Below are 27,408 nucleotides of genomic sequence, written 5' to 3' on the forward strand. Positions count from 1 at the left end.
TAGTTGCAGAGAAATAGCAACGGTAGACCGGACGAACAGAATCCAAAAAACCAAATCCAAATGGAGAAGATAAATGCCCTAATATCTCCTCATTCCAGAATCCTCCCTACTCTGATTTCTTACTCTTCTTTCCCAATCTCTCTTTCGCTCCCGAATCCCAACAAAGATGTTCAAAAATCGTATTCCAGAAGATCTCTCACTCCATCTCTCCTCACTCCAAGACCAACAAGGAGCAGAAGAACAAGCTCTACCCATTTCAGACGACTCTCTTGTGAGTACGTTTATATGCATTTCTTATAGAATAAGCTTATTGTACTAAGGGTGGGCCCCACCATGATGTGTGTATGGCATCCAACCTTTATTTTTTATTTTTTATTTTTTATTTTTTTTTAATTTTAACACACGCACACACACCCCACACACTCACGCTAGTGGAATTTCACCACCTATGGGTACTCGAACCCTTGACCGGGAGTTGAAAATCCTGAGTGTCTACCACCCGAGCAAGAGTAAGGACCCGTATGGCATCCAACCTGCCCATAAGGGTCACTTCACCATGAACGATGGATGTCCCAAGAATCAGGCCGAGCATCATGTTGGCCACTACCTGGATTTGGAGCTTTCTTCTTCATGATTTCGTGCCGTGGTGAATGAACAAAACAAAAAAGAGGGCCATCTCCGCGGAAGGAGATGGGTGGTTGTTAGTTGTTTTCTGTTGTGTGGTCAGCTGATTGCATAGGCCTGATTTTTGAGGCATCCCATCATCATGGTAGGGCCCACTTAATGAGCAGGTCGAATGGAATACACAGTACAGTGGGCTCCACACTAGTATAATCAGGTGAATAGGAATAGGTGAGGTGAATAAGCTGGTAAACAACCATTGCACAAGGACTTGTAGAAGAATTGACCTTCTTGGTATCTTACAACTATCTGGCTCTGTGATATGCTTTCGCTTATTTGATTGCATCTGAGCATTTGGACTGTCCATTTGGCTAATCATGCATTTTTGAGCTACTGTGCTAGAATCACACCAATCAGATGATTGATACATCTGTATGCTGATCTTCTTTTCCTAGCCTTCTGTTTTTCAAGCCATGATGGGGTGGTTGGCATGGTATAATTGAATTGATTCTTTAGAACCATGTAAATAATAATCATAATTGATAATAATAAGGGGTCTCTACTCATGGTTCATTGGTCGACTCTCTGTCTCAACTATGAGGTCATGGGTTCGAGAACCCATGTTTGTGTGGGGGTATAAGAGTGTGTGCAAGGTGTCCCATATCAGTATTGGTTGGCATAACGGTGCCCTCCGAAACCGATACGGATATGGGGGCGTAACGGCGATACGGGGGCGTAACGGCCCATAACGGTGCAATTTTTTTTTATATGCCAAAAAATATGGATTAAATCTGGAATATTCTAAGTATTCCAAATATGCATTCATTTATAAATTGGAACATGTTTATGGTGGTGTAACGGTCCACTCTTTGGTGAGAAGTTGTATCGGCCTGTCTGATTAATTTTTGAACCAGGTAACCTGAATTTGACTACAAAATTCATTTATTTAATTTTCTAAATATCTAATTTATATACTTAACAACTTGATATCATTTCTCCCAATAGTTCTTTAAAAAAACGAAATTAAATTCAGGTAGATGGCATTGCCAATTTGGGGCTGACTTGGAGGACCAATCTATGCTCCAAATCAGCCTCAAATTCATGCAATTTATTGCCATTATCCTACTTATGAATTGGTGGACATTTATTGGATAGTGAATCATGAAAAAAAATCAAAAGGCCCTATTTTTAAAAATAAATGTCCACAAATTAACAATTAAAACTATTCAAACAATTTGATTTTGGCATTGTGAGTTAGCAATTGCAGTCCATAATTTAATTGCTAAATTTTAAGTTAATATATGTTTCGTGTACAATTTTTTAAGGCCCGAATTAGGCAGGACTCAGATTGTGAAGTGTAGCACACGTGTCAAAGTTTTTTGGGCCCCACCCGTGATGAATGTGTTATATCCACACTGTCCATCCATTTTGCCAAATAATTTTAGGGCATGAGCCCAAAAATGAGGCACATCCAAAGCTCAGGTGGACTGCACCATAAGAAACAATAATAATTAAATGTTCACCATTAAAAATTTATTGGGGGCTACAAAAGTTTTAGATCAAGCTGATATGTGTGTTTTCCCTTCATCCATGTCAGTGTGACCCAAGTAATAAGTTAGATTGAAAATAAACATTACAGTGGACCTTAAGAAAATTTTAATGGTGAGCATTCTATAACCACTGTTTCCTATGGTGTGTGGTCCACCTGAGATTTGGATATTACTAATTTTTTGGATCCTGACCTAAAATGACGTGGCAAAATAGATGGACGACATGGATAAAATATATACATCATGGTGGGGCACACTCGGGTCTGATCAGATTGGATGGAAAATAAACGTTACGGTGGGCCGCTGCTATTTTTGGTGTGGTCCAGATGATCTTTGGATATAATTTGATTTTTTGTTAGTGCTCTAAAATAGATGAACGTTGTAGATATAATAAATACATCACTATGGAGCCCATGTAACTTTGATCTCCTTTGAACCGTTCGTACAACTCGAGGCTCGAGGAGTGTCAGCGCTCGTCTTAGCGTGACACGTACCTACAACAGCTGGTGCATGGTACACCTGCAAAGAAAAAAAAAAAGAGGGAGCGAGAGGGAAACTGAAAAGAAAAAAGAAAAGAAAAAAGAGGGAAAGAGGGAAAGAGGGAAAGAAGAGGGAGAGAGAGAGAGAGAGAGAGAGAGAGAGAGAGAGAGAGAGAAGAAGAAGAAGAAGAAGGCCGCAGCCGCAGCTGCCCGAGAAGAAGAAGAAAAGGAGGAAGAAGAAGAAGAAGAAAGAAAGAAAGAGAAGAAGAAGAAGAAAAGAAAGGAAAAATGTAAGTTTTTTTTTTTTTAAAGGCCCGTAACGGCCGTTACGGTCATGGAATTCTGTACCGGCTGTTTCGACCCCGTATCGTGTAACGGTGTCAACCGTTACCGTTATGTATCGGCCGATACGGCCGTATCGTAACGGATACGGGACACCTTGAGTGTGTGTGTTTCTCACCTTTTAAAAAAAAGGTAATAATAATAACAAACTATATAAATGCTGCTCGTGGGGCATTCCTCCAGTCCAGTTTGCTCGCCTGCGCACTTGTCATCCAATGCTCTAAGGAGTCATTCATACTCCCTGGTGGGCGGTAGTCTCTAAGTCTCCAAGCAAACAGGCCCAATCCCTAAGCTAGAAGTGTCAGCCAGATCAATCCATGCTAATACCTGAGAACTCCATCTTCTAGTGATTCAAGTATCTTGACTCGATTAAGTGGTTCATGTATCCCCATTGGATGATTGGCCCTCGCAAGAGTTCAAATTGAAAGTCTTTGACTGTGAAGGATGACCTGTGCAGCAATCAATCATTTCAATCCTCAGTGTTAGGACTAGCCATTACAACCTATGCATTGCTTGGGCAGCCCTCCACCTTGCAGATGAATCCTTGTAAGACCTCAAAACATACAGGGCGTCTACACTACTCATTTCATCCCCAACAATGCACAAGTCACAAATCACAAGAAGGACAACTGACACAAAACTCAAATGAGTGTAAATCAACCCAAGTTCTAAGACTCATTGGTATTGTGGAGTGTCTAGTGCTTTCCCATTCAATTGGACGCAACCTCTGCCAAAGAGGGGCAACTATAGACACACCATCTGGCACTATAATAATCTAAATATTTGTTGGATTGGATCAAATGGGCCCACTCCTAAACAGTAAACACCTACTTCACAAGAGATCGTGACTGTTAGGGTTAATCCTGTTGAAGTGATAAAGTCCCTTGATATGCATTGATACACCACACTCTGATAGCTTAAGCTTTTGGAGTGAATGGTTGTTTGACATGGTATCAAAGCGGAAGGTCCTATGTTCGAATCTCGAGAGCAGCAAATATGCCTCGCTAATATATTATTCTCCCACGGGGGGTCAGGAAAATCAGGTCCGGTCCAAGGACGGGGAAATTAAGCCCGGCCTATTTATGGTGTGAGTGTCCCTCCACCTTTGTCAATATGTTCCCGTGCGGAGTTCCCACCTCGCACGTGCGGGGGGTGTTAAAGTGATAAAGTCCCTTGATATACATTGATACACCACACTCTGATAGCTTAAGCTTTTGGAGTGAATGGTTATTTGACAAATCCATACCCCCTCCAAGCTGGAGTTTTTGCCAAAGGACACTCAAGTTTCAACTCAAAATGCAATAGAGGGGTGGTGGAAATCCAATTTCCAGTTAGACGATCTGTCGCTTAACAAAGCTTATGCTAGAAATTCTAGACGGTCGTCAACATCTGGCAGAAATTGGATTTCCACCATATGCTAATGCAGATTTGGGGGCATTCCACCCTTTGACTCTTTCCCCTAACATAATCAAGGATCCTCATTTCCATGTTTTGGAAAATGCCATGTGTCCCCTACTAAGCTTTTATCCTTCTAAGCTCCCGAAATTACCCCCCCCCCCCAAAAAAAAAAAAAAAAAAACAATTAACCAATGGGGTGTTGCCATGTGTCTCCTAGCATATCTACCCTTAACTTTTCCACTATTTACTAAAGAGCCATCCCAACGTCTATAAATGAGGCCTCATTGCATCCAAACAAAGGGCTTTTGGACTACCAAGCTCTCCTTACATCCCTTCGAGAAGAAGGAAATAACACCACATCAAGTAAAGAGAGGTGTCGAGGATTTAAGAATTAAGATCCCCCTAATCTTCTTAGTGTAATCAGCAAGGGTGCCACCCATTTCACTTGGGTCTTTTTTCTCTTCTTCTTCTTCTTCTTCTTTTTTCCAGAAGTATCTCTTGGGTCTCTTAAATTGCATCTCCTAAACCATTACAATAATCGGCAAGGGTGTGTGCCCAGAACTCTTGGGTCTTGAGTTGTGGCTTCCAAACCATTATTCATGGGAAGACTAGAGAGTTCTTTCTTCCTTCCCAATCTCTGAGACCAAGGTCCTTCATTGGATACTAGAACATTTCTATGTAGAGTTTTCATTCATTTATTTATTACACTTCCTTCTTCTCTAGGCCCACTTGCTTGCTCATACTTTTCTTTATTTCTTCATTTAAGTGGACGATTTTTGCCTAGATCTCCAACCCTAAAGATCTTGAATCCCATAATTAGAGACTACCTGCATGTATGGGCAAAGAAGGTGCATTAAACCTTCCTTCTCCATAACTGAGGCCCTTATCTAGATCTTGAGAAAGTTAGACTATTGGAGTTATTCAATCAAACTCATCCTATCTTAACCCTCGGGTGATTGGATCCTAGGGATGCTAGCCTTCTGTAGATCTAAGATTTTGGCTTGCGAGGATTCTTTTTTTATTTTTGTCAAAATTTTGCTAGTGGATCTTGCGGTCTGTTCGGCACTACTTGAGAAAGTTTTGTCCTCAATCATCCAAGCTAGATTCTAATGATTCTTATGCATGATATTCAACACTGGTTATGTTATAGCTATAATGGCCAGTAACTAACGGTAATGGTGGTGCCTGCTACGCGATACATTGCTGTCACAACCAAAATGAAAAAAAAAGAAAAAAAAAAAAAAAGAGGCCCAAAACATGCCTGTAACAGCCGTTACGAGCCTGTAGTAGGCCGATATGGGGCCGATACATTTTTTCCTTTAAAAAAATTCAACCATTACAGAGCCATAATGGCCATTAAGGCCATTGTTACCATTATTGAATACCTTGTTCATATGAGATCATCATCATCATCTAAGCCTTATCCCAACTAATTGGGGTCACCTACATGAATCATGTTTTGCCATTCCACTCTATTACGGACCATATCCACATTTGTATGAAATATCAGACAAAACCCACAATGATACATTCTGAAATGATTTTTTCCTTGGAGGCTGCATCAAGAAGAAGCTGAAGATTATTACCCAAATATTTTAATCCAGCCATGATCTTCTTCCTAGGACAAAAAGGCACTGCATTATTCACATGATTGACCAGATCAAGACCCTCCAACATTAGGCCATCATTCAAGCAAGATCTACAAGAATCCAATCTATCCACTAATCTGCCCCATGAATATCCAATACAATGAACTGAAACCATTACATTCTTTACCAGATGAATCCTGCAATCTTCATTAATAATCCCCTTTCCCCACGTTTTTTTTTTTCCTCTCTCCAGGTTAGCATATTTGGCCTGAAGATCATTCTCATGGTCTCATATACCTAAGTATATACTATTCTTTAGTTTGCATACCTACATGAGATCCGTATCCTGTACCATTATAAGATTGAGGATATCATTTCCTGATAATCGTACTGCGTTATCGTGCTCTAGTATGCTAGAGCATATGCCTAAGTTCTTTATTTTGGATTTGGAAGACAACGTATATAGTGTTGAGGTGTGAAAAGTCACACTTTCCAAGTTGCTGAAAATTGGACAGTGCATATGACCCATGTTCGAGAAGCGAGGTCCGATTGAAGTAATTTCTGAGCCATCCGAAATGTCTTCGAGTATACTTTTACCTAAAATTCATTTCACTACAATCCAAATTCTAACGAGGGAGATCTACCCCGAACAATGAATATGTATGTTGCTGACTAGGCAGCTAAAAGTGAGGACGCTTCAGATGTGTTGCGGGTCCCATTTGGTAGATCAAACGACATTCGATCGACCTGATTCTAAGTTTGGATTGTAGTCATTTGAATTAGCTTTCCGACGAGTATAAGATCGCCCCAATCTGATCGTTAACAAGGTAGATATAGTTATTTTTCCAAAACCGCTTCGTGCAAAAGAAAATGTGTATCGGCTAAGTAAAATTGGATGATGTGGCGTGCCAAATGGCAAGTGTTGTTTAGTTGGATACAACTGTCACTCAATTATCAGTAAATGCTCATGTGGACCTATTATAGAGCGCCACGTGGCAGCTCTCTTTCCTCTCATTCTCTATAAATAAGAGAACTCCCTCCATTTTAAAGACACATTTTCAATCTCTTATCTTCATTCTAAATCTCTCTCTCCTCTTTTGCTTTCATTTTTTCCTCCCTCCCAGATCAATGCCAAATTTGAGATCATATATCAAAATATATGATCTATAATCAATATCCATCGATCAACGACTAAGAAATGCTAGTGGCTAGTAACATCCAAAAGACCGTGAATCAATGAGATAAGTTGTAGCTAGTACTGTTCATGAGATGGGATAGCATATGACAGACGGTTATGATCAGGGTTCCAAGGGTTCCAAGGACACGGACCTGTTTAGGATTTCAGGTGCTGGGCTTTGGAGAGTCTACTTTGGTAGATGGACAACTGACTTTATGAATGGAGACCAGCTGCTTCACATGACATGCGCAACTGATGGACGATCTCAGTTGTTGTATTGATGTTCCAGATGTAAGTGCAGATTGTCGTCCTTGTTTAACAAGCGACATGAATTCGACAGTAATGAAAGGAGCACTGTAAGTCCGCAACAGTGATGATGAAGGTGTTGTGCTAGTCTGTGGATCCCCTGACGTGGCCCATCTGATGGACGGTGCAAAGAACTCGTGATCGATCTATTATTTAAGTGGCAGTTAAGATTTGAAATAGACAGAGCTTTAAACCAAAGATAAAGCTGAAATCAGAGCATGAATTGAGCTGCAACTAAAGTAGAAATCAACCTGCAACTAAAGATTAGATCATGCTGTAAACAGAGATTGAGTTAGCATTAAATCAGAGGTTAGGCAATATCTCAATCTAAGTGTCAATTAGAGAGAAATTATAGCAGAAGTCAAAGATGAAATATGCGCAGAGATCATGCTCTAATCAGAGGTGGAAACAAGCTTTTAATCAATTTTTAATCAGAACTCTTTAAGTTTAGATCAGGCTAGCAATGGAACTTGGAGATGGACGGATCACAAGTTGCTGACAGATCAGATCAAAAGACGGTACATAACAACAGACCTGAACTTCAATCAGATGAGAATTTCGAGCTCTGATCAGAAGGGAAAACTGAGTGAAGATCAGATCCTTGAACCAAGGTATGATCATAGAAGAAATTGAGGTATAGATCAAGTCAAATTTTGAGCTTAAATCAGATCAAATTCTAAGCTGAGCTTAGATCTGATTCTTTCTGAACTGAATCAACTGATCCCATCTAATCAATCTCCGAATGACTTTCAGTTTAGCAAATATTTAATGAAGAAAAGAGCAACAAATTAAAAAAAGAAGCAGATGATGAAGAAGAACTTCATATATGGTGCTGCACGTAGGAAATTTGATGTAGCATGTAGAAGGGCTTGTGTCAATCATCCGTCACTTGATGAAGATTTCAGTTTTGGATGGTGTTGGCCACTAGCCTTTCTTAGCCGTCAGTCATTGGTCTTGATTGTAGACCATTTATTTCCATATCTGAGATCTAGATGATCTCATATCTAGCCTTGATCTGGAGAAAGATTTGGAGGTATGGGAGATTGAAAAGTTGCCTTTGAAACGGGGAGAGCTCTCTTATTTATAGAGAAGGAAAGGAGGGGGGGAGCTGCCACGTGGCGCTTTCTGATAGGTCCACATGAGTATTTGCTGACAAATGGATGACAGTTGTATCTAACTAAGCAACACTTGCCACATGGCACGCCACGTCATCCAATTTTACTTAATCGGCGCATCATGTTTTCCTCTATACGGAGTGGTCTTGGAAAAATAGTCATATCTTTCTTGTTAACGGTCAAATCGAAGCGATCTTATACTCGTTGGAAAGCTAACTTGAAGGGCTACGATTTGGATTTGAAATCAAGTCAATCGTACATCGTTTGATCCACCAAATGTGATTTGCAATACTCATAACATAATCGAGGCGTTCTCACTTTTAGCTACTTGGTCAACAATATACATCTTCATTGTTCGAGATGGATCTCCCTCGTTATAGCTCGGATTGTAATGAAACAAATTTTAGGTGAAAGTACACTTGATGACCTTCCTATGGCTAAACAATCACCTCGATCGGACACTATTTATCTTGCCGTTTGTTGTCTCGAACACATGTCATACGCGTTGTCCAATTTTCAGTAACTTGGAAAGTATTACTTTTCACACCTTAATAGATTCTCCCCACTTGGGCTGAATAGGTGGTCATAGTAATCTTCAATTGCGGCGAAGGAAGCAGTCATTACTGCCTTGTGAGCCTATTGGGTCTATGTGTAATCCACTAAAACCCAAATGTGCACGACCATAAAAACTGAAGAAATTGATGTGCATGCCCCTTTATACCTCATCTGAAACTTTCTATCAAACAATAATGTCTAAAGTGGACTCTTGCATTTATCGTATATGAAGTATCACTTGATCCTACTATGCCAAAGCTAATGCTCTGAAAGTCTAAAGCAATCATACCAAAATCTCTTGACTAGAAGTTTTGAAATGGCCATACCACCACTAAACTAGAGAATCATGACAATTAGATTGAAAGCTATACAAGGTCGAGTCATCCGTATTTGACGAAAATGATACCGATGACAACATCGATTGTAGAAATTCTTGTAAAACTTGAAGATTCAGCTCACCTTGAGTGATAATGACAATCTATCTCATGTAGTCGCATTTAATCCAATCGATACTCTGTGTAATGATGGCAACAAGGATGAACACTGCCTCCAGGTGGATATTCTTCATGATGATGTTTCTCTTCAATTGACATCTATATTAAGAGGCCGTGAGTTCTGACCAAAGTAAAAAAAGGGGTTGCTTGCACTTCCGAATTGCGCGGGTGAAGGCATCGGTTAACGGTATTGGAAGATGAAGAATCTGTGTGATGCAGGACAATTAACCACTTGCTCTAAAAGCTCGAACTGTTAGAGCATGGCGAATCAATCCCTTTATCTCATAGCCTAGGCCCCACATCTCATGAGTTAGGACCTCGGCCGAACCCCCCTCGTGGGCCCCAAATCACATGGGTACTGCCTCAACTAGCCACCCGCCTCTCACGGGTGGGGCCCGCCTTACACGGGCCGGCGGGCCGCCCACCCCAAGTGTACCCCTGCATCCCACAGGCTACCCCACTCGAGCTCGGTGTGAAAATGCCCCTGCATTACTGTGCCACTAAAGTGTGCTGAGGAACTATCGAGTCTGTAATTGAGATGTAAGTTGTAGACCACAAGAGGCTAGACATGACGACACGATACGGGGTTGAAGATCTATGCTACTAGAGTGGAAGAGTAGATTAATGTGAGATGATAGAAGATGAATGATTAAGATCCGATTTGATCGACAAGATCCATAGTCAAGAAACGACAGATCTAGAAGAATGCTTGACTAAGTTCTCGAAATATGTGAACCGAGGGGAAATCCTTGGGTTGTATTTTAGAAATAAAATTGTGATTCTAAGTGATGAAGGATATTCATGATTATCTGTATTCAAACTTAAGAATTCAAATGAAAAGTATGATTGTATTCCACATAAATCTTAAAATAATGCAATCACTCGAGCGGAGAATTACTCAATTATTTGAGTAAAATAAACAAGGAAATTCAATCATCCAAATAGAAGGATTCAAATGGAAGAAATGAAGGAATTTAATCAACTAAAACGATCCAATTAAGTAAAGCAACAAATGAAAATGGTATGTGTATGATGTAATGCGGTTGGTGGTGCCTATGTTAACTAGTCTTCTAATATCTATTGCCTATATATAATATCATCTACCTATTTATAAATAGTTTATTTAAATCTTACTTGTGAGGTCATGATATAGCAGTTGCATGTAATATTTGTTTTTATATTAAGCCTTTTTATTAAATGCCCCAACAGTTTTTCCTCTTGCGGGGCTTTGGAGTGAGTTTGCTCCTAGCCCTGAACATCGATGAATGGTGTCTCACTCGTTCCATGGGTAATGGTATACGGCACTTACCAAGGGCTCGAGAGTCTTTTGTTTGCTCGCATGTTACACGACTTACGTTTGGTGCGCCACAGACTGGGGCTGCGGTTGGTAGGTCTTATATTCAATTGGGCAAGGGCCCATACTAGTAGCCTAGGGCATTTACCAAAGTCGGGCGGTGCCATGTACTTACGGTACCCAAGTCTAGAGTTGTTCACCACAGAACTCCAACCAATGCGACCAACCACAATCGTTGGGACCTATATTGGTGAGGTTGGGGCCGATACCGAAGGCCCGAGGCATTCACCACAGAGTGTGCGATGGCGTGAATCGATTGTGGTGCCCGATCTTTTCATCGCAAGGGCCACTAGATCCAACCAATGTGCGGCATCATCAGGGATTACCTCAAGATTAGGCTAGAGTTGTGTTTCATAGTACCCGAAAAACCACTTGGGCAGGGCATACCGTTCACCTCAGGCTACCACGACTGGTAGGACTTATCGCTAGTTAGGCAAGGGCCTGTACCGTGTGCCTAGAGTGTTTACCACAGGCCGTGCAATGGCACGAGTTGATTGTGGAGCCAATCCTTTCGTGGCAAGGGCCACTAGATCCAGTCAATGTCTGGTCTCGCGACATGTAGGGCTTATTGTCGGTCTGGAAAGAGCCATATAGCGAGTGCGTAGGGCATTTAGCACAGGTTGTACGATGGCGCGAATTAGCCATGGTGCCCAGTCTTTTCGTGGTAAGAGCCATTGGACTTGGCCAATGCGGTCAATCAGATAGCGAGTAAGCGTTCGACGAGCAAGAGTTCAATGTGCTAGGGCCCAAGATGGTATGGATTTTCAACGATGGGCATTTTAGCCCTCCAGGTGCACTGTGTGTGGCCTGGAAAATACAATATAGGTTTCTACCGTAGGTAATTTTAGCCTTCCCTTCAGGTGTGCAGCCCAAAAAATACGGTATGGGTTTCAACCATAGGTGTTTTAGCCTTCCTTCAATTTATCAAATAGAAAGCAAGCGCTCAATGAGCAAGAGCTTAATGAATATTGTAAGCAAGGGCTTGATGAGCAAGAGCTCAATGAATATCACAAGCAAGGGCTCATCAAACTAGAGCTCAATGAATATTACGAGCAAGGGCTAGATTGTCATGAATAGAGGAATTACCTATGGCAGGGTGAACCATGCACCACAAAACATGTGATAATATGCAAAGGTAGAATTTTACCTACAAGAGTAGATGTTGTCCCCTATAGAACTTTAATTTGTTGAGCATCATCTTCTCATTTTGCCTTGGAATGTTGATCGTCATGTCTCGCTTAGCTGCTAATGTGCTAGATAGCAGATGACTGCATGATCAGCATGGTGCCTGGTGACTGCAGCTAGTTCTTGTATAAGAGTTTGCCATAGCTTGGGCTTGCAACTGGTACTTGCTTTATTTTCTCCTTAGATAGCATCATTTACCTGGTGACTGCAGCTGATTCTTGTACAAGAGTTTGCCATAGCTTGGGCTTGCAACTGGTACTTGCTTTATTTTCTCCTTAGATACCATCATTCTTTGACCTTGCTAGCCATAAACATGACTTGCGGCAAGGCGGACGGTATCCATACAGTCTATATAATAAATCACCTATGAATCAGGTCTTGTTTTGATTATTGCCCCCCATGAGCGGAGTTAGACATCGCTTTGAGGCATAACTGGTAATATTGTGGCGTTTTAGGCTTGTGAGGGCCTTAAAGCCATAAATATGGGATTTACCCATGAGAGGTAGAGTCATCTACTGTAAAATCATAATTATGTGTCTTTTTTAACAGGTTCGTCTGTGGGTAGGCAAGGCCATGCGCCACGGGTTTGTAATGTAAGTATAAAATTGCTAACACAGCAAAGATAAGCATAAAGTTATAGTAAAGGAAATAATCTGGAAAAAGTGTACCAGTCATAACGAGAAGCGGTACAAGTCATTGCTCTCACTGAGATGAGCCGTCTGCAAGTCGCATTGAAGGTATGATGAGGTGCACCTTTTGCCCCCAGTAAGATGATCTGCTCGAAGGCTTTGAAGATCAAAGGGCCGCTTGACAGTGGCCTATCATATCATGATAAGAAATAGATGAAAGAGGAGTCTTGCCCCCTGGCCTGTGCCTTAGTAATTAGCATAAATTCTAACCGATGGGTCGCTAAGCTGATCTATTGTTCTCTCTATATATGTTTATTATTATATTGTTTTGCTATTAGCATTAACCTTGGTAGTTTGGAGCTCCACATTATAATCCCACATGGATGGCTTATGTGCGATGACCTTTGCGAGAGAGGTCATACTTTGTGAGGAGAGGCTATTTTGACCCTAAGTAAGAAAGTATGATGCGTCCTCAGTGATCATAAATAATATACACAAGTTGTGTAAGAGAGATGCTCACACCAGCCGTGCTCAACAGCTAATGACAAATGGCATTTTAAAGTATTTACATCAAAAGTAATAAAGTCATGTACTCATAGGCATGTTGATATACAGAGTATCCAATATATCATTTTCATTGATATTGCATAAAGAGTTTATAATGTTTTGTCATTACCTTGAAGGTATTGGGTTTTCTAACCACAATCCATGAATGTCAATCTTTGGCCTTGGTTGTTATAGGCTTATGACTTGTCAATGATGTGAAAACTCGACATATTTTCAGAGATGTATATATTTTCATAAACGTATTGCGAAAACTTAACACATCTTTACGGATGCATTTCAGAGATCCAAATATTTATTCATCATTTTGTGAAAAAGAGCTCATGGCGGTTTATCCTCATTCTGGGAGTATATAATATATATGCCTCTTGCCTCTTTTTCACCTGTAACGGTTATCAATCAAGTGACTATTGTAGGTGAAATATCGGGGTAATTTGGGCGGTGCCCAAGGTATGATTGATACATTCACTCTTTATTCGACAATTATGAGCGGAATTAAGCGTTGCTCTATTAGTTGCCCCGATGCTAAGCGGATCCAAAATACTTTAACATAAGTATTGGACGTGTATAATGTTATTCCCCCATTTATACAACAGCTGAGATCATCCATTAGTTGCACGTTTCATGTGAAGCAGCTGGTCTCCATTGATAGAATCAGCTGTCCATATACAAAAGTAGACTCTCCAAAGCCCAGCACATGGAATCCCAAACAGGTCAGTGTCCGTGGAACCCTATTGTCATAACCTTCTGTCATATGCTATCCCGTCTCATGGATGGTACTAGCCTACGATTCATCTCATTGATTCACAGATCAAGGTCCTTTTGAACTCCAAAACACGGCTATCCTCTAGCCTGATTAACACCCAGATCTGAACTTTATTCACGATCAGATCATGGGCCAGCTGCAGTTCAAATCACAGTCTACAAGCAACCCAGTTCGCATTACCCATTGTACAGTCTGTTTAGTGTTCATGGTCTATCAGATTTAGGCCCCTCAGATGATCCAGATCCTGGGCCATTTTTATACCAAACCATGGCCCAGGTTTAGACTCAGATTCCTGTCCAGATTGTGGCCCGTCTAGTGGTCCAGATTATAATCAGCGTGCTGCCCATCTACGGCCGAACACACTGTCCATTCCTGGACCACAACCAATACATGGTCTGATCTTCATGACTTTAGGCCCACTTGATAGGCTCGCAGCCTGTCTGATCAGCATCAGGCCCACCTAACTAGCATACTGCCCATTTGATCAGGTTCTAGGCCTAACACAATGGACCCCAGGCCCATTCTCGGTCCACGTTGTAACTTGTACACTGTCCAGGTCTCATGGTCTAAAACCCCCTCGCATGCTTACAACTCTTCCATTGGCCCATGGTCCATTTGGACAGCCCATAGTTTATTTCATCAGTCCAGATTACGGCCCATGCGCGGTCCAGATCATGCCCCCCCTGAGATCCAGATAGTGGCACATTCTAATGCCAAATCATGGTCAGCGCATAACTCATTTGTTGGCCAGCATGCCGTTTACTTGACCATCTGTTAGATGCATTAGTTACCTGTTAATCACACTAACCATTTGATAATATTATATTATATTGTAGAGGACAGCCCGTTTGAGCAAATCCGCAGCCCACTTGGTTCACGTGCTCAAGGCCCATTCATGATGTACATGGCCTATCTGCACTGTCACGGGCCATTCTGCGGCCCATGATCTACTCAGCTAGCTTGCATGCTGATTACTTAGCCTAATTGTTATCTATGATGATCTATCCAATCTCTACATTCACATAACTATTGCTACTTGTACATGCCAATCATTTGATACACATATTTGTCATATGCTCATATGAATTATATGCATTTGCATACATTAACACTTAATCACGTGAGAAGGCCATGGAACCTAGACTAATAATTGCTGTACAATCATTCTAAGAGGCCACAGTGCCCATAAACATATTTGTATCTCTTGATACCTTTATTAATAATAAAAGCTCTAGCTTTCTCCGTGAAGTATGAAGATTCCCAAATAGGGAAATCACCGAACCACGTAAATGTCTTTTGTTATAGTTTGACTCTCTTTTATAAGTCTTACAACCCGTATCAATTGAGTCCTCTCGATTGGATCTTGAGGACTCCACCTGATATAGTCTCATCAACTTCTTGTACATCTAGATTATTTACATTCCTTACTCGTGGTAAGTTTATTCCATTTATTCCTTTATTTATGCTTTATTTATATCTTACCTTAGAATCAATAGTTATTCCTAAGATATAACTAAGGGCTTGTGGTATGTCACAACTTGGAAAGTCTTCCAAGCATGTGCGCTCTTGTTTCTCTTGTGTGGATATTGAAATTGAATGTTGTGTAGGATATCATGGCTACGTGTGGAAGCTTGGCAGAGTTATAAAATGAAGGCCAAGTCTGGGTGGGGGGGTTAGTGATTAGGATTAAATATATTTTTTTGCTAATTAACACAGTTACTTAAACTAATGTGTTAAGTAACTAGTCTATATATGATAGTATACATGTGTGTGTGTGAGTGCTAAATATTAACTCCTAGCATTTATCTAATCATGTATACATATAATTCACTAATCAATCACATAAGCATAATTAAACAAGTGCTCAAAAGACCTCTCAAATATAAGCATGTATAGTAGTTCGGTTTCCCTACTCCACTCCTGACGGATGCACTTAACCCATGAGTGTACTGGATTTCACTATCAAAGGTTTTAAATCAAGTTCAACTCTAGTGTACATTGCTGCCAGAGGCTCCCGCAAGGGACTTTAGTTGGTTTTCAATCGGTTAACCAACAACCTTGGCTCTAGTCCAAGGACTTACGTTTACTCTCGCCGAAAGCTCCCACGGAGACTAACACGTACACACCTGCGTTCGGTGAATTCACCCCTATACAAGGGCCTAAGTCATACATAAGAACCTATCGAGTTTCGGTTGCAAACTCTTACCCTCAATCTTACACAAGGAAAGGGAGTATGAACTCACTAAATGACACTTGTCAAATTGAGCCACTTTGATGCACCATCTCGGGTCGCTTAATCGATACTCTCCCGTGCTTCAATCAACTCCCATTTTGTTCCCCCGATCGTTGATATTGATGCTTTGCCAAGGATTCAGTTTCAAGATTAAACATCTTACATGCAATGCTCCTTTGAGGTGACTAAGGCGATGGGAGGTTGGGTGAATCTCCTATAACTGATGGACGGTTGTAATATTATGGGATTTACCTAGATGGGTGTTCTAGAGGGTTTAAACAAGGATTTTACCATTGGTTCAAGTTTAATCTATAGAACAAGTTGGAGATTAAGTTCATCTTCTTCATTTATGTTGGAATCCTCTTTCAAGTGATGAATCACTAGTAAGATGACTTAGAACTCATGGATCTAGAAGCTTGGAATGTGGGATATGAGTGGGGAATCTCTTAAGCTTCTATTACACCAAAAACTCATCCTTTTGCCCAAGAACCAAATGCCCTTTTATAAGAAACCGATTTGGAATGACTAGTTAATGGCTTTGTCGATAGGATCGAACTCTCTATCGATCTCATCAAGAAAATCCAGAAATATCTCTGTTGATTGCTAGACTCATTCTTCAATCAGATCGAGTGGACATTCGATTGGATTGAGACCCATCGATAGCCTGTAGATCGGATCGAGGACTACTCAAAAATTGCTGTTTTGGGCATATTATTTCACAGCAACTTAGCACCTCTTCTAGCCTTACTTATTATGTTTCAATTAAGCTTCGAAGGTTATAAGATGATCAACAAGGCTTACTTATAAGGATAGGATCATTTAAAGGTTCAAGGGTTAGGGTCACCAAGGCACCTCATTTACCTGTTCTTTGCTCTATGATGCTCCAGTCTTCATGTGTCTTTGGTCTTCAACTTCCAAGGGCTTAACTGACTCCCTGACACACATAAGCACGTAATTTACAAACAAGGTGCACAAATAAGTGCACTAACAAATATAGCAATGTGATGAGAATGACTTGCAAATAGTCTATGAATGAATGATACTAATTGCAATCCCAAAGCATATTTATAGTTATCCTAAAATCACATCAACACATATCAAACTAAGGGTTAAATACAACCCATTAACCGTATCAAATGCACAATATGATGTTTATTGAAATATTGATCTCACCCTGCTTGCATGATATCTAAGTGATGCATGTGGGGTATGTGGTTTTAGCGAGATGATATTTGAGGTGTTGTAGCGTCACAAGAACCTACTCTCCAGCCACCTTTACACACAACATACCAAGTGGCATATGTTTGGGACATTTGACACCATGAAGATGAACTGGTGTGAAAATCTGGCCGATCAACTTGTGAGGCAGGCCACTTTTGCGCGTTGAATCTGGAGTGTTGACAAGTTCTTGTACAGGGTGGACTGGCCTGATTTCTGTGTTGGGTCATCTTCATGATAGGACCAACCTTATGCACCAGTTATATGTTCCACACATCTTCCATATTGGCACATATGTGGCATGTCAAGGTGCATGTCTAGTAAACCTCTGATATATTTTGGATGAAGCTTGTAGAACAAGAATGTCCATATGCAGTCTCTATCACCCACATACAGCTTCTTCTTTCTTCTTCTTCTTCTTCTTTTTTTCTCTCTTTTTCTTTTTCTTTTTGGCATGTGTGTGTACATGTATTTTGATTTCTGAATCATATAATCCCATGCAGACAAATTGTAAATGAAGGGATAACCATGGTCTTTAAAGCTGGTAATATGCCAAAATTTTCTTCGTGTCCTTCAATTTCTTACTCACCCAATTTTACTTTTAAGGTACAAGGGCGGCATCTGCTGTCGAGCACGAACCATCTCTTGTGGTGAAGGTGAGATATTCTGCCTTATTGGAAGGAATTTGCATGTTTATTACAATTTAGATTATCCATTGATACATTGGCTGCAATTGACGGGTAAGAACAGGTTATTGTAATCTGCAATGCCTTTGTGGATTGGGTTTGAATGCTTTGTTCTCTAATACATTCTCAATGCAGAATAAGGCAGCAGAAGTCTCCAATGAACTGAAAGGAACTTCTATATTTCTTGTAGGTAAATATTACTGTTGTTGTGTTACTGCCCATTTGGAATTCACAATGAAGCAGGACTTGTTCAGCTTTTCAGCAGAACCAATCAGCTATATATTGGGGTTGGTCAGGAAACCAAAATCAGATTAGGAAGGGTTACCATTTTCCCTCGTTTTCCAACCATAAATCGCAAGTGAGATGAGAACACTCAGAGCTGTTCTTATCACATTTGCACTTTGGGGCAGGCAGACCAAATACTGTCTGCTGCAAAAAGCGAGAACTCCAAACAGGCCCTTAAGTTGCTGGTTGGATCAAAGAGCAATGTGCTTATGTTCCTTTATGTGTTATTTCTTTTCGTTTCAGGAATGAATGGCACAACGAAAACCAAAGTGGGGAAACTTTTAGCAGATGTATTAAGATATTACTACTTTGACAGGTGTGTACCATGAATAGGGCACATCACCTCTTCTTATCATGGAACTATCTCCTTTGACATTAATGCTGTCGTGTTGCTTTGTTTTATCTTTTGTAAGCAGTGATAGTTTGATCGAGCAAGTTGCAGGTGGTGAGTCTGCTGCTAAATCTTTTCGAGAGAAAGATGAAGGGGGGTTCCGCGACTCCGAGGTGATGCTCTTCTAGAGTATCCTTGTGGAGGAATTATAAGGTCCCGATGCATCACGAAATCTATCTCGTTCTAATGTGTCCAGTCCGTAGAAGTGGATCCCATGGATTGGTGATCCAGACTGTTAATCTGATTGGCCCCACTGTTGACAGATGATGCCCTAAAATCTTCCATATTGTAAGATTTGAGCACTCCAGTCTATGGCCTTCTTACCAGATCATTGGGGTTTTTCTCTCTCGTTTTTCTTAACTATCTACCTGAAGGAACTCATTGATTGTAGTCAACTCGTTGATTGTAATCAACCTATATAATAGACTATTTGACAACATTCGATTGTAATAGTCTATTGCATTGCACTTGTGGTTTATGCCATAAGTTTCATCATGTATCCAAACAATATGGCATGGCACAACAGGATTCATGTAGCTGATCACTGTAATTAATTAGGATAAGGCTGAGATGATGATGATGAACTGTCTAGCTGAAGGCTGAAGATTGAAAGGTTAGGATCTTCCAGTTTGAAAGATTTTTGGGGACATCCAATAAAACAACACTCAGCTGGACTTGGAAAGAGGCGTAGCGTTGCAAGACCGTATTTTAATTGTAAATCCGCCTAGTTTGATCTTTGGTTTATTCATCGCTGTTGTATTCTGCCTAAGAGTTTCTCTTTGGCTTCTGTTTCAAATAAAATTTCATTTATCTTTGAAAAAAAATAATCTTGTGAGGGTCTTAAATGAGGATGGGAAGGTACGGTTTCCTCTCAGTCACAATCATTTTTTAAAATATATATTATCTTGGATTTCCGGGATGGATATTATAGGTCTAAAACCATGGTGTTTCGTAGAGCTAGGCAGGATCCGACCTGAACTGAAGGCTAGGATCAAGTCGGATCGAGTAGGCCCACTCAGATCCGACCGCACAACGAGTCGAGTTTGGGTCAGTAGCCAATCTGAATCGATCCGATCCGCACAACGTTCATTCAACACTGTTTCCTGTAACGTTGTCCACTTGAGATTGGGATATACCTTATTTTTGGTTTAATACCGTAAAATGATCTAAAAAAAATAGATGGATGGCATGGATGAAATAAATACATCATGGTGGGGTCCATAGAGCATCGACCACCAGCCATTGGCTGGTGGCAGGGGGAGTAGCCAATCCGTCCTCTCAGCTCATGGCTCAGGGGGCATCAAGCACCGAGCTCTGTGCCTCTGACATAAGAAAAGAAAGAAGATAAAGGAAGCGGATTAGCAGGTGTACCATGCATAGGCCTGCTGGTGTATTGACGTCAGCAAGAGTTCTGTGGGTCCCATCTTGAGGTATGTGTTATATCCAAACGGTCCATCCATTTGGCGGGCTCGTCTTAAGGCTTGAGCCGAAAAATAAGACAGATCTAAAGATCAAGTGGACCACACTGCAAAAGGCAATGGGGGGTTGAACGTCTACCATCGAAACTCTTTTAGGGGTCACAGAAGTTTCGGATCAATATGAAATTTTCCTCTTTATCCATGTAGTTGTGACCTTATTAACAGATTGGATGGAAAATAAATGTTATGGTGGGCCCTATGAATTTTTTAATGGTGAAAATCATATATATATATATATATATATATATATTATTTTTTAAAAATTTTTCAAAAAATAAAAAAATAAAACAGAAGACTCGATCCGAACCGTACCCAACCCGATCCGATTCGGTTTCCCTGACCGAGTCGGACTCGGTTTAGGACGAGCCAGCAATGCAACGGATCAGATTGAGTCAGATGACCCGAACACGGTGCCGGATCGGATCGAGTTTGGGTCAGTTCATTGAAAATTTCGGACCGAGTCGAGTTGGACCCAATCCGGTCCGACTCGACTCGATGCCCACCTCTAGTGTTTCGTAAAGGCTGTTAAAGGGCCGTAAAGGCCGTTATGTAAAGGTAACGGTGGCAACTGTTACATGTTATGTGGTCGTAATGGTGATAACATCCATTATGGAAAAAATGACCTGTAACTACCGTCAATAGCCCGTTATGCCTCTTGTAAAAGCCGTAATTGTTTGTTACGAGGCAAATACAGGTTTTTTGGATTTACTTTTTTTTGAACGTTACGGGGCAGATACATGGTTTTTAAGATTTTTCTTTCAATAATAATGAAAAAGAGAGATTGTAATGGCCGTTACAAGGACCGTAACAGCCGTTACGACTTGTATCGTAAAGGTAATAGTGGTGGCCATTATGGCCACCATTACCGCTACGGAATACCTTGTCTAAAAACCATTTAGAGACCAAATTCTAACAACTCGTGTTTTTCTCCTTTCTTTCAGTCAGCTTATTGCCTCTCCAAGAAAAAAAGTTCAATGGTCTTCCTTTGTTAGTTTCCAAAAATAAATTATGTGAAAAATAATGATTGACTATATCCTAAATCCTGATGTATTGCATGTTTCTCTCATTCTCACATTCCAATATCTCCCATCCATGTTTCTTTGTGGCAGACCCATCTAGTCAGCAGTTCAGATTACCCAACCTTGTGCCCCACTCATACAGTCTGGGGCCACTGCGACATCATACCCATCCTTATGCATCATAATCAACCCTGCTAACCCAAACATTGAGTGAGATGGTGAAGGGGCCATACCACACTATGCCAACTTCCCACGCGTGCAAGATCCAGGCAATCCATCAAGTGGGGACCACCTTGAACCCTGGCAAAAAGATCAAGCCAGTCAATTTGGGCAGCCCACATTCATGTGAGGAAAATGGATGGTTAGGAAAAGATATGGACCAGCGGTCCATATCAATACATTTGTGTCACACCAGATTGGTGGCCTACTCTGATATTTGGGTCAGGGTTTGCTCATGGTGGTCATCAGTCCTCACCTAACAATTGGCCAGGTCGGCAGGATCCCTCACGTGGCTTGTCCGTGGGTGAGGTCCCTTCTATAGGTCCTTCATGATAGTCCCCTTTGCATTCCTCCCTTATAATTCCTCTCCCGTATGTTCTCTTACAATTCTTCTGCATGTTCACTTATAGTTTCTTGTATCTAAGATAAGGATGGTCATTTATTTATCAGAATACAGTTGCTGAATTTCATGGCAGACTGAAGTTCTAAAGCAGTTATCATCAATGGGTCGACTGGTGGTCTGTGCTGGAGATGGTGCTGTCCAAAGCTCAACTAATCTGTAAGTATTCACTTAATTACAACTTTGGTTCTTGATTTCATGATTATATTTTGCTTTTGCCTTACCTGTTTCTTCTGTCAACCTCTAAGGGCTCTTTTGAGATATGGAATTTCAATTTGGATTGACATTCCCCTAGATATGCTAGCCAAAGAGGCTATTGAAAGCGTAGGCCAATGTTCTCAAACATGGGGCATATCAGGTTCAGACACTTTTTCAGAGGTTAGTCCTCATCTTTCAAATCCTGACCCAAACTTCAGTTATTGGCATCTCTTATCCACACACTGATGAATGGTCTGTATTACTGGATCATGGGCCCCATTTGTAAATCTAAGAACCCTGATGTGCTACCAGTGTCCTTGCATAGAGGATCATATATGGTTCCTCTTTTCAGGAAACATTTAACTAACTTTTGCATTGAGGTATCATACAAATAAAATGTTTCGGCCAAGAGGTGGTACAAAATGTTTGGGTTTCAGCTTGTACCATTTGGCTCGATGGTTCAGTGATCCAAATTGTCAATATGGCGGGCCTATTGTTCCAAATATCAGCGATATTATCGGTATTGCCCACTTGGCGATACCATTTAACACTGGTGGTATCAAAATCAGATATTCTAGGTATCGGTGATATAGTGCTGATATATCGTAAAGTATTGCCAATGCGTCGATATCACCAATGTGCTGCGAAATTGTCGATTGTATAAATTCCATATGTCGCGTGCATTGCCAATGTATTGGAGATATTAATGATACCGCCAATGTATCAATATCGCCAAAAAATATATTAAAAGAAAAAAATTCCATTTCAATTTTTTTCATGGGAGCATGGTTGTATCATGTATGATGAAATACATGTATGTATGTGTGTATGCATGCATGCATGGATTATGGATGTATTTATGTTTGCATGCATGCATGGATTATGGATGTATGTATGTTTGCATGCATGCACATGGATGGCTGGATGGATGGTTGAACTGATGGATGTATGCATATGTATATATGTGTTTGCATGGATGGATGGATGGATGGATGGATGGATCATGCATGTCTGCACACACACACACACACATATATATATATATACATATACATATACATATATATATATATATATATATATATATATATATATATATATATATATATATATATCTGACGCACGCGCGCGTGTGTGCGTGTGTCATTGTATGTATATATGATGTATGCATGCATGGATGGTTGGATGGATGGACCATGTATATGTGTGTGTATTGAATGTATGGGCATGCATGGATGGGTGGATGGATCCACCATTTTCCCCATGTTTCCCAATTGTTTTCCTAAGTAAGAGATACATGCTTTAGTTCCCAATTAAGGGGCAACTTATTATGTATGCATCTTTTTTGCTATTATTTGGTTCCTAAAATATACAAATATGTGTTTTTTTAGCATTTGTTGAAGTTTCATTGATAAATTCCATCGTGTCCATGTTTCCTTGAGTCAACATTACATGCTTTTAGGGCCTCATTAAAGGAAAACTTATTATGTATGCGTCTTTTTTTGTTGCAATTATTTGATTCCTAATATGCAAATATGCGTATTTTAGCATTGCCTGAAGTTTCATTTGAAATTCCACCATTTTGCCCCCTAATATGTCCCTTAGTAAGCAATACATTTCCGAGTATCGGCAATATCGAATATCCCCGGCTAGTGATTTGTAATGATACCAATACTACAAGCATCTAGATATTACAAACACCATATGTGACTCACTGTGGATGGCCCATGCACCAAAAAGCCCTAGATTGAAGATCGTAGCCTTTTCTTGGATGAATTGGGAACTATTGTTGTATCCAGTGTTCGAAATATCGGTATCGTGTTGTGTACCGCACCCTTGGGATACGGATATATATCGGTTATCACATAGAATATATCAGTTGTATCACGTAATGTATCGTTGTTGTTGGAAACATGGGGAAACATTGGAAATTGGTTGCATTTTTCAATGAAATTTCAGTGATTGTTAAAAAAGACATCAATACACACTTACAAATCAAAACATTATAAAAATCAAGTGCACATAATAGGTTTTCTTTGTATAGGGTCCTAATCTATGCGTTGTCTAACTAAATTGATGCAAGTATATTCAAAGTTTATTCATATAAGTTATAAATTTACGAAGACGTGTGGAAACACAAGCAATACATTCAAAAGAAAAAAGAAAAAAAGAAAAAAAAAAAAAAGAATCACTAAATCAGGTTACATGTTTGATTTTATGTTTGGACACAAAGATTGCAACCGATTTGCGAGAAATTGGAAATTTTTTAATTTTTTTCAATTTTCCACAACTTGGTCCTTCTCCAAATCTCAAAATCGAAGCTCCCAATCCATGATTTTTCATGCAAAACATGAAAAAAGTAACAATTTGACATTAATTTAACATGATTTACAAAAAAAAAAAAGCTCACTGGATCAAACATGTGGGATATATCCCAGTACTTGTGCATTTCGTACTGCATAGGTGAGATACAAGAAATATCGTGGGATATATCGGCCGATATTTAAAACACTGGTTGTATCTTCTTCCTTAACTATCTACCCACCTATTCAAGGGCTACGACTTTTTTCCATCCAAGAGACTTTTGTTGCATGGACATCCACTCAGGCCCACAATGTCAACAGTTTGGATCACTGAATAATGGGCCGCACTTCTACAAAATGAGAACCTAAATAAAAGCATTTGGCCCAAGCATTGCGCAATATACCTCTTTTCTGTTTCCTTCATGCCCATCCTCTTTTGGTAGTGTTTACACCATAGTTTTCCAACCAGGCAAGTCCACACAAGACTCGGCCGAGTCAACCCCACCTGGTCACCAACCTGCTCACTGACTGGGTTGGGAGAACTAGGAATGGAGAGGACTTGGGCCTGCTTTCCCGAGTCAAAAGTGTGACTCGGTTGACCCAGCCAAGTCAAAATGGGTCAGCAAGTCTTTAGGAGCAGATTTGTAATTATTGAGGGAGATCAATTTATTTTATTTTTATATCACAAGAATAGTAAAAAATCGTTTTCTGACTGCCTGTTAACTCACTGAGTCTCAGGTTGACCCGGAACCAGTGACTAACCAAGTCCAAGCTGAGTTCTGGTTGGCAAACAATGGTTTACTCTTTCCATCTAACCACGGTTTAGGCTGTAATTCAGGCGCTGGCTAAGCTAACTGAGGTGTACGAAGAAATGAGAGGAGGATATGCTACAGCAGACGCAACAGTCTCACTACAAAGTAAAATAATATCGAAGTTATTTTTGCAAGAAGATGTATAGCTTCATTTTCCTCGCCTGTTTTCAAATCTGCATGCTTATTTTTGACAGTCCTTTACTTGTAACAGAAGTAGCTTCTCAGTTGGAATATGATGATGTGGAAGCCGTGACTGCAGAGGACATTGCTGTGGAGGTAAGATTTTTTTATTTTTTTATTTTCAAAGGAAAAAAGACAGCAGAGATAGGGATGCTACTTGCACCCACTCATCTGCAAACACCAAAGGCAAGCCATGAAAAGTGCCATTGTGGCACACATGTGAGACTGAGAGATCCAGACCATTCATCAGGTGCCCCCTATCTCACAGCCATGAACAGTGCCATAGGGATGCTACTTGCACCCACTCTTCCTATCATCAATGCGACATTGCAAAATTTCAAAGCAAAACACTCTTTAGGTCGGCCATCTGTGTAAAACAATGGATGGCCCAAAAAATAACCAGGAGTCCCTATTCAGTGTACAAACTGTTGAAATGTGGTTTTTGAAAAAATAATTCTAAATTTCGGGATTTTTCTGCCAAAACGATTTTTGGGAATTTCAAATAGGAAAAGCGCTGTGTGCTTTTGTCCCACATCGGAAATGATAGAAAGAGTTTTGGGGTTTATATGTGGATGTGTGTAGTATTCTTACTTGACGCTTTGGAGATTGAGATGCTCGGGTTACGCACTGGAACACATGCACTCACGCGCGTGCTTGGGCACGGGGCGAGGGTGAGGGCGAGGGCAGTGTGGCTGTAGTGGCGCTAGTTAGCGCAATGAGCCAGGGTTTTATAGGCAACTGAGAACGGTCGGATCTTTAATCCGAAACGGTTAGCCGTTTCTGAAAACGGCTAGTTGCCTTGAAAGCCACAACGGTCCGAAAATGGAACCATGATGATCCAATGGTCAGATCTTCCAATCCGACGACCAGAAACGACTGAAATTAATGATCAACGGTCAGAAACGTTTTTCAAACATTCTGAACCATTGATGGTCACCTAGCAACGGTCCACTCCCTAGTGCCTATATAAACTAGACCATTCTAGTCCAAATTCATCATCTCAAACACCAATCTCTCCCATTCCATAAAATTCTCTAGATAGCCTCTCCTTCATAAGAATATCGTGAACATATCCACTGTTTGATTCTGCCAAAACAGATTTGCTGTGTTGAATTGTTCCTAAGTGGACCCATCGTGATTTTTGCACGTTGCATCCAGACAGGCTTGTCTTATCCTGGAAGCAATTTACCTGTAACACATCAGCAATTGATAAGGGGGCGAATCACGCTTTAAGGATAGTGTATCATTTTACGTGATTCAGCCTAGTGAAACGAAGAAATTGAAATTTGTTTTATTTCAATTTTATTTTTTGGTATATCCAACCCTTTTTCTAACACAAGCATGGCCCACCTAATGAGTGGACTGGCAGACTGGTCCTCTCATCAGGCTATTGGACATTCGCTCCATGGCCACCTAGTGAATGGCTCTGATCTCATCAGCACTCAAAAGAATTTAAAAAAAAAAAAAAAGAACGATGACCATAAATAAAATAGTAGATGGATCCATTAGCATCAAGGCGTAACAATTTCAGGCTCTGAAGGAGATAGAGAAGCTGACAAGAGTGAAGAAGATGATGGAAGAAGCTGCTCGACCCTTTTAACAAAACCGCCAATTGTACATTTCAAACTAGAGACCGAATCAAAGCTTTTGAAGAGTCATGCTGCTTTCACTACTGTTCAACAGTTCCAGAGCTTACCAAATCTTTTCAGTTTCCAATCTCAAACAGCTTCAATACAGGTCAGAATAGTGGCGGTTTTTGTCCAATTACTGAGCGGGTTATGCCGTATTATGTTGTACTAGTGATCCTTCTCTTGAATAAAATATCTGCATTTTCGGCATCTTTGAAATAGCAGTTGGATGGA

General features: G+C 40.5%; 1 protein-coding gene across 2 annotated transcripts; it reads left to right on the plus strand.

Annotated features, from left to right (window-relative positions):
- LOC131239679 (probable inactive shikimate kinase like 1, chloroplastic) lies at nucleotides 1-27,384 on the plus strand. Of its 2 annotated transcripts, none has more exons than XM_058237509.1 (10): nucleotides 1-271; nucleotides 18,182-18,231; nucleotides 18,397-18,451; nucleotides 18,790-18,862; nucleotides 18,963-19,050; nucleotides 22,130-22,212; nucleotides 22,302-22,431; nucleotides 25,381-25,471; nucleotides 25,578-25,642; nucleotides 27,078-27,384. In XM_058237509.1, the coding sequence occupies exons 1-10, from the start codon at nucleotides 61-63 to the stop codon at nucleotides 27,144-27,146; spliced, it is 915 nt and encodes a 304-aa protein (XP_058093492.1). In that variant the 5' UTR covers nucleotides 1-60; the 3' UTR covers nucleotides 27,147-27,384. The 2 variants fall into 2 exon arrangements, with proteins under 2 accessions (XP_058093492.1, XP_058093493.1); XM_058237510.1 differs by having other exon boundaries at nucleotides 3-271; nucleotides 25,393-25,471.
- The last annotated feature ends 24 nt before the right edge of the window (nucleotides 27,385-27,408 follow it).

This window comes from Magnolia sinica, chromosome 3 (genome assembly GCF_029962835.1).
Source record: "Magnolia sinica isolate HGM2019 chromosome 3, MsV1, whole genome shotgun sequence".
Lineage (NCBI taxonomy): Eukaryota > Viridiplantae > Streptophyta > Magnoliopsida > Magnoliales > Magnoliaceae > Magnolia > Magnolia sinica.